At 29.5% G+C, this 7845-nt stretch overlaps 1 protein-coding gene across 1 annotated transcript in view; it reads right to left on the reverse strand.

Moving 5' to 3' along the window:
* Window positions 1–7117, reverse strand: part of Vps13D (vacuolar protein sorting 13D) — a 145462-nt gene extending 138345 nt beyond the window's left edge. Inside the window, exons 1-4 of the mRNA XM_076503042.1 lie at window positions 6997–7117; window positions 3910–4045; window positions 3122–3199; window positions 1053–1165 (exon numbers count right to left, since the gene is read on the reverse strand). Coding sequence (XP_076359157.1) covers window positions 1053–1165; window positions 3122–3199; window positions 3910–4006 — 288 coding nt within the window. The 5' untranslated portion in view covers window positions 4007–4045; window positions 6997–7117. The remainder of the gene's footprint in view (window positions 1–1052; window positions 1166–3121; window positions 3200–3909; window positions 4046–6996) is intronic.
* Between the last annotated feature and the right edge of the window lie 728 nt (window positions 7118–7845).

Here is a 7845-nt window from a genome sequence, read left to right on the forward strand (position 1 = left end):
TGTATTGAAAATAAACTTTTTGCACACATGAGCCAACATGTGCATACTTTTTAAATAAACTACAAATCAGACTGAAATGCTAAAAATTTCATTAAACAATTAATTAAAATGTAGTGCATATTTATCCAAGACATTTTTCATCTAAAAATATCATGTGTGTGTGTGTGTGCATGTGATATAATGTTAAGACTAAAGAAAGAAAGTGATTTTAGTTAACTTCTTTGATACATAGAAATAAAATATTTAAAGATATATTTTCCTATTCATAATTTGTCTTTTAACATTAAACATTTCAAATTGTTACGTACTTCTGTTATTCCAAAATATTTATTAAATAAATACTTCAGTTTGATTTAAGTACACTTTGTTTTATTTGCTGATAACATAATTGTACAAAGTTATTGTTAACCAGAATACTTTACATGAAACTAATTATTTCAATTAAAGCTATGAATCCAGATATTTCCTTATTTTCATGACCAGAGAGTGATGTTTAATATAAGTATCATACAAGTGTATTAGAATGTTTAATATAAGTATCATACAAGTGTATTAGAATATTTAATACAAGTGTCATACAAGTGTATTAGAATGTTTAATACAAGTATCATACAAGTGTATCGGATTGTTTAATATAAAGTATCATACAAGTGTATTAGAATGTTTAATGTAAGTGTCATACATGTGTATTAGAATGATATAGATTATAAATTATTTTAATTAAGCAGGGATACTTTTAATACTGTTACTAAACAGAATGGGGCAAAACAGCTTCAATGTTTAATTTCTTAAATATGCTAGTGTTAATTTGTATTTTCTTTCCACTTTGGGAAAGCAGTGTGATTAGTGGATAAGGTCACATTTCCCTAACTTTATGCTTTTTTATAAAAATAACTTTCATATCTTTATGCATGTTAAATAAAAATCCATAAAACAGGATTAGTCCAATTTTATAGCCACCAGTAAGTATAACTTTGACATAATTAGACAATGACTTGTGTGGTCACAAGCATCTTGAAATCATTTCAACACATCTTAAAAAACAGGTTTACCTCAGTGCAAGACATCGGACCTGCAACTAAGAACAACTTCTCGAAACTAATGACCCATGGCTCACTTCTGAGTCTTCGGACAGGAATCTGTAGCTTTATCTTCCCGACAAAACCTTTCAAACACTAAAGTATTAAAACTATAATACCTTATATCAAATTATATTAAATGGTTGCAGAACGTTTTAGGTCAAACATGTTGAAAGTAATGAAACAGTAAAACATGCAGTGTATGGTCTTGCTAATAATATCAGACACTGCATTGTTAATAAAACACATTACAATAGAATTCAGTGCCAAATAATAAGAATACCTAGTTTGCAAGACCTGTACAATGTACACTGTACTCTCCATATTTGTATCCTCATCACCAGAAGGAGGAGATTCCTGCTACTGAATTATTCTAAGGAGTTTAATGAGATTATATAATGAAATGGTAGAAGTCAACACAGCTTATGAACTTCGTTGAGTCCTGCCAGTTAAGGTCAGTAAAAACAGAACACTACAACACTGTAATTCCCTCAAAAATTGTTTAAAACAAAATAATATTAAAATCAATCATGTGGTTATAATTTTTCTCTGTTTTCAAATAACTATAAACAAACAATCCTACACTTTAACCCTTTTATTGCATAGTTCAGATACATTTAAATCAATACATATTGCAAAATCTGGATTTATATTCTGTAATGATTTTGGTCTCTTACTGACTTAGTTTTGACTTAATTTACTGGAGGACACTTTTCTTCTAATTTTCCTCAATTTTTTTACTTTAATCATTCTTTTCACTATCCACTATGATTTTAAAGGAATATTACTGTTGAATGTAAACAATAAAGCTTCTTCCAATATTGAAAAAGTAATTCATATAGTATCAAATTCATATATTTATTTCAAGGTGGATAATTGACACTTTTTGGGAATCAACCTGATGATTAATTGTGCAGTTAAGAGGTTAAAATTAAATACTTATCATGGAATAAGAACAGTTTCTATTTTATGATACAATGTCTGAATAAATTCTCATGAGGACTTTCAGAAAGACTGGAATAAGAACAGTTTCTATTTTACGATACAATGTCTGAATAAATTCTCATGAAGACTTTCAGAAAGACTGGAATAAGAACAGTTTCTATTTTATGATAGAATGTCTGAATAAATTCTCATGAAGACTTTCAGAAAGACTGGAATAAGAACAGTTTCTATTTTACGATACAATGTCTGAATAAATTCTCCTGAAGACTTTCAGATAGACAAAATTATGAAGAGAAAGAGGCAAATAACAACACTTTCAGACCTGAATGATATTACTGGTTACAATGCTAAACATCTAGCAAGTTTTCAACACATTTAATACATTACTGGAATAAAAAACAATCAAATATGCAATCTTTCAAATTCTTTTATATCATTATTTTCTCCAATTTTAGCACAATTTTTACCATACAATTCAAATACCATTCAATATTAAAATATGCTCATACTGACCTAGAATAATTTTGATCACCTCCCCCTAACAACAACTCACTGAAATACTTTGTTAAACATTTTAATTTCTATAAAGAAACTTGTCAAATATTTATAAAAGGACTTTGAACAAAGAATCCTCTAAAAGGATTTATAAGTTAATTGATTATAAGATATGATAATTTTACTTTCTATTATCAAATCTATTACTCTATGAAACTTATTTAAGATTTTACATATTTTCTTCTGGATTACACAGATTCAGAGACTCCTTTTATGCCCATAAAAAATTTAAAGAATAGATTACAGTATAGAAATGCTGTATATTTTCCACAACATACAGATAAAACTATTTATACAAAAACATCAATTTTGAACTATGTGTCACAATGGCATAAAAGACTTAATACAAAAGTTTATGTAGTTTTTAATTTGAATAATTTATCTTAAGACTAGTGTTTAAAATCAAAACTAAATACATCAGTAGCCACAATGACATTTTAAAGTTCTTTCTTTAAAAAATTAAATGGACATTTAGAAATCTAGTACCAAAAGTTGGGATTACACAACAAGAAGAAATTTACTAGATCAGAATAAATACATACCAGCACGTATCTCGATGGGTAAACTTAGGTTTTTTAAAGCATCCTTTTTTAATGGAAGATTTTCAAGTTCCACCTCACCTGTTTGTTAAACAACATAACATTCTTATTTTCTGTTATCTTAAGAACTCTTACTTTAATTTAAACATGAAATTCATTTTGTCTATACTTAATCTAATAAACACGAAATTCAATTACTTTATACTTAACTTATTAATCTAATCAAGAAATTCTATTACTCTATACCGAACCTATTAAACATGAAATTCTATAACTCTGTATTTAACTTATTGATCTGAACATGAAATTCAATTGCTCCATACTTAATTTGACATAAAATAAAGCACTTGTAAATACTGCTAAAAGACTACCTTGTTCAAATGTCTGATTTTTTTTATCATACAACTCTTTGAACATTTTTATACCATACCATTCTGTAAGACATGCATGTTTTATGTACATGTCACTCCATGATATACATACAAACAACATTACACATTAAACCTGTTAATACTAACAAAGTCCTACTCTACTTCACAATTTTAAAGTATGTTTATTCTCTTTCTATAACAGTACAGGCTTTCTGTGTAATAAATAACAGGAATTACAAGCAACAAATAAATAATGTCAATAAAAAGTGCAAACTCTCCTATACTTGTTGTAGGTTTGTTTTTAGTGCAAGAATAAACAGTGGACCATCTGCACCCTCTCTACCACAGGAAACCCTATATTTTAATGCTATACATCCATAAGCTTACCTTTAACCCACTAGAGTTCAACCACAAACATACCTTGCAAGAGACCAATAGACAATTGGTCTGTGTTCAGATTCTCCAGATATTCTCCAATGTACGTGTTCAAAACCCAAGCAACTAGTCCTTCCAACATCTTTCAAGCTCATAACCAATGTGACAGTTTGTACGTTTTCTAACACAAGGAATATTTATAAGTTTGTAAATATTGTATGCAAAAAGAGTTTAAATCACCACCAAAAACAACTGATAATAAGTTCTAACTGTATTTTGATAACAACCATGTGTTTGTAAAATCATCAAATACATACTGTCTCGTAGGAATGTCATACACTTACACTATAAATTAATGCATTGGTAATTCAGAATTGTCAATGGAACATGGATTATTTTTACTGTAAAAAATTAAAAAAAATTGCATTTAAAATTCTTACAAATCTTCAGTTACAACTGTTACTTTATCTCTTTAGTTAGAATAAACATTTTATTAGGTTTCTTCGTACGTGTATGAATACGAGAATAAACTTCTATACCATGAGATTAAACTTGTCTTTTTTCACTTTGTACATCTTTATATGTTACGAGGTATTCCCATTACAAACTATGTGATAAAAATTATACTTATTATAGTGGTCTACTGATCTTAATATAAACTTTAAGCTTTTCAAACCTTAGTCAAAAATGACAAGAAATGTTTATGACACCATAGAGTTTTATAGTTTACTTTTATCCTAACCAAATTTATGCATGACTGACCACTTTTTTGCTCAATTGTGACAGTGTCGATACCACAACCATTTCACTGAGCAACAATATTAAAATGTTAAAAACTTTACATGGAAACTGCTTAAGGATACATTCTTTTTACAAAATTAGCACATGTTGCTTGGTGTTATTGTGATGAAAGTTACAGTACAATATCTTGTACTTCCAATTGGTCAAAATTGTGTTTTATTCTATTAAACTGAATAAGGTCAAACATCTTTGTTAAAGAAGTTAAAATGCCAACATTTCTAGATTGCTCTAAATATAGAAACTTTTTAATGCAGTATTTTCAATAGTTTGTTTGTTTGAGTTTCGCACAAAGCTATACGAGGGCTATCTGTCCTAGTCGTCCCTAATATAGTAGTATATGACTAGAGGGATTGACCCTCACATTACAACACCCCCACAGCTATAAGGGCAAGCATGTTAATTATGACAGAAATTAGAACCCATAACCCTAAGATTAAAAGTCAAGCACTTTAACCACCTGGCCATTTTCAATAGTAATACCTTTCCTGTAATAAGGAAACCATATGAATGTTGCATATTCCAAATCCAGACTTATGAAACTTATAAAAGTAGGCAATATTTCTTCATCTGTATCAAAAAGAATACGTTTACCTGAACATTTGATTAGGTCTCTTAGTACGTGTACAAATACGAGAATAAACTTCTACACCATGAGATTAAACTTGTCTTTTTTCACTTTGAACTTTAAGAAGTACTCCCATTATAAATTATATAATATTAATAATAATTATTATTATATTGTTTATTTTAAACTAGAGTTACCATTTCTGAACAGGATTCATATCCAACTGTACTTTCAAATTATCATTTGGACAGTAATATTCACCACACAGCCTGATATAATCTACAAACAATGTGTATGTGTGACAGTTCTTTCAAACTCATAATTTTAAATGTTTTTAAAAAGAACAGATTCTAAGAGACTGATTTCCGAATACTAGTTAATAGATGCTGAGTTTGATACAATGCTGTCAATTCTCACTTGTGTTCCTTATACAGGTCAGAAATTTGTCTGAAACCATCTGTAATATCAGAATCATACATATATATGCATACATATTACTTACACACTAGATGCATGGGATTAAGGTAGTGTGCATTTAGCAACAATCTTAAAAATGGAAAGAAAAGTTGTAACAATTATATCAATATAGTAAGAAACAGTTAACATTATTTATGAATGTATTAAATATTTTAAAAACACTGTTACTTACACAATCTGTTAATATTGAAATATATTGCAACACTCTCCAAGACTGGATGGTATAGTGATCAAACATTAAATTTTAAACAATTCATTAAACACTAAAATAAATATAGTGTGGTCTAATTATTACAAACAGTGCTGGAACATTTTGTACAGTGGGATGTTCCCACACCCCCAGTTCTCACATCCTTGATTATTACACTAATATTCTCAAATAATTTGCATAATTTTTAAAAAAGTCAATTTCAGTTGATATTTTAAATCAAATTGGAGTAGCTATCATTTAGTTTGACATTCTGAGACTATTTCATGATTGTAGAAAAGATAATAATAGCTATTCAAGTTGGAAACAGTCTTAATAAAAATAAGTTGTTTTTCTCTCAACTGAGAAAAATAACTGAAAAAAAATGTATAAGGTTAACTCAACACATTATGAATCTCAGTTGTATTGTAAATGTATTTTGTGTATGAATTGTAGGTTTATCTCAATTTCCAAAAACAATGACAGATACTTTATCAATACATTGGTAACGTTCCTCTGCTAATAAGGCCTTTTCACTGTGTGTGTGCATGTTCAGTATTTTATACAAACACCAAACCTGTTAACTGACAATAAGTTATTAATTTTTCACGTCTAATTTTTGGGTCAGAAATTCGATATGACGCCACTACCACAAATGTAACATAAGAAGTATCTCCTTATCTTCGCCAGCACTGTTTTAGTGGCTTTTACTATTAGTATTACTTGACAACAAAATTACTCGTGTACTGCCACTATTGTGGCAGCTAGCCTAAAGTTAAACGGAGTTTTATTTTAAATGTAATTTAACTATCTACCCCATAAACAATACTAAAACTACGCAATAACTGGGTACGCTTAGTCTACACTGTTTACTAGTAATTGCACTTAATTGTACTGGTACTACTTTATTTCATAACCAACTGATAAGGAAATTTTCACACTGTTTTGTAAGTTTTCTAACTAATTTTGAACGTAACAATTAACATAATAATTATTTTTTGCATTCAATTGAAAATTTGATACACAAAACAAAGGGCAAACTGTATTAAATGTTCTGCCTTGACCATTTAGATGATAAATAGAGTAAGCAACTTCAAGTTACCTGTCGGTTCGAATATTTTTGTTTCACTTTAAAGTTTCCTCTAACGTTGGATTTACTATTCACGATTCTTCCTTATCCTACACCGTGCGATCTGAAGGCTGTATTGCGTGCTTAAAACTATATCAGCGTCATCTAGTGAAAGCATATTCGGATTTTTTTTATATATATATATAATTTATGAGTATAAAGTCCATTGACATTATTTTTAGGGTTTGTTTGTTAGTTTTTTAATTTTGCGCAAAGCTACACGTGGGCTATTTGCGCTAGCCGTCCCTAATTTAACAGTGTAAGACAAGAGGGAAGGCAGCTAGTCATCACCAATCACCACCCACCGCCAACTCTTGAGCTACTCTTTTACCAACGAATAGTGGGATTAACCATAATATTATAACGCCCCCACGGCTGAAAGGGCGAGCATATACATACATATTTTAGTTACATATTGTCTTGCATACAGTGGGCTTTTTTAATTCATTTTCTTATGACTAGATTTACTCGCTACAATAAACCGAAAATGCACATAACAGTTCTAACATTTTTCGGTACACTGATTTCCCACAACTCGGATGTTCAGGGAATATCACGCAATTCTTTGAGATGTTTGTTGCTATGCTAAGCGATGGTTTATCTATGCTCTGCCCATCACAAGTATTGAAACTCGAATTTTAGCGTCGAAACCAATAGTTTTACCTCTGAGCCACTGGGGGAACATCATGGTCCAAGTATGTGTTTGTGCTTATTTCCTAATTCTGACTGGATTCGTCATGAAGAAAGAATCAAGAAATAAAACACACCAACAATAATACTTAATTAAGTATATTTGCAGTTTGGCTAATTTATTGAGTGGCA

This window comes from Tachypleus tridentatus, chromosome 6 (assembly GCF_004210375.1).
Source record: "Tachypleus tridentatus isolate NWPU-2018 chromosome 6, ASM421037v1, whole genome shotgun sequence".
Classification (NCBI taxonomy): domain Eukaryota; kingdom Metazoa; phylum Arthropoda; class Merostomata; order Xiphosura; family Limulidae; genus Tachypleus; species Tachypleus tridentatus.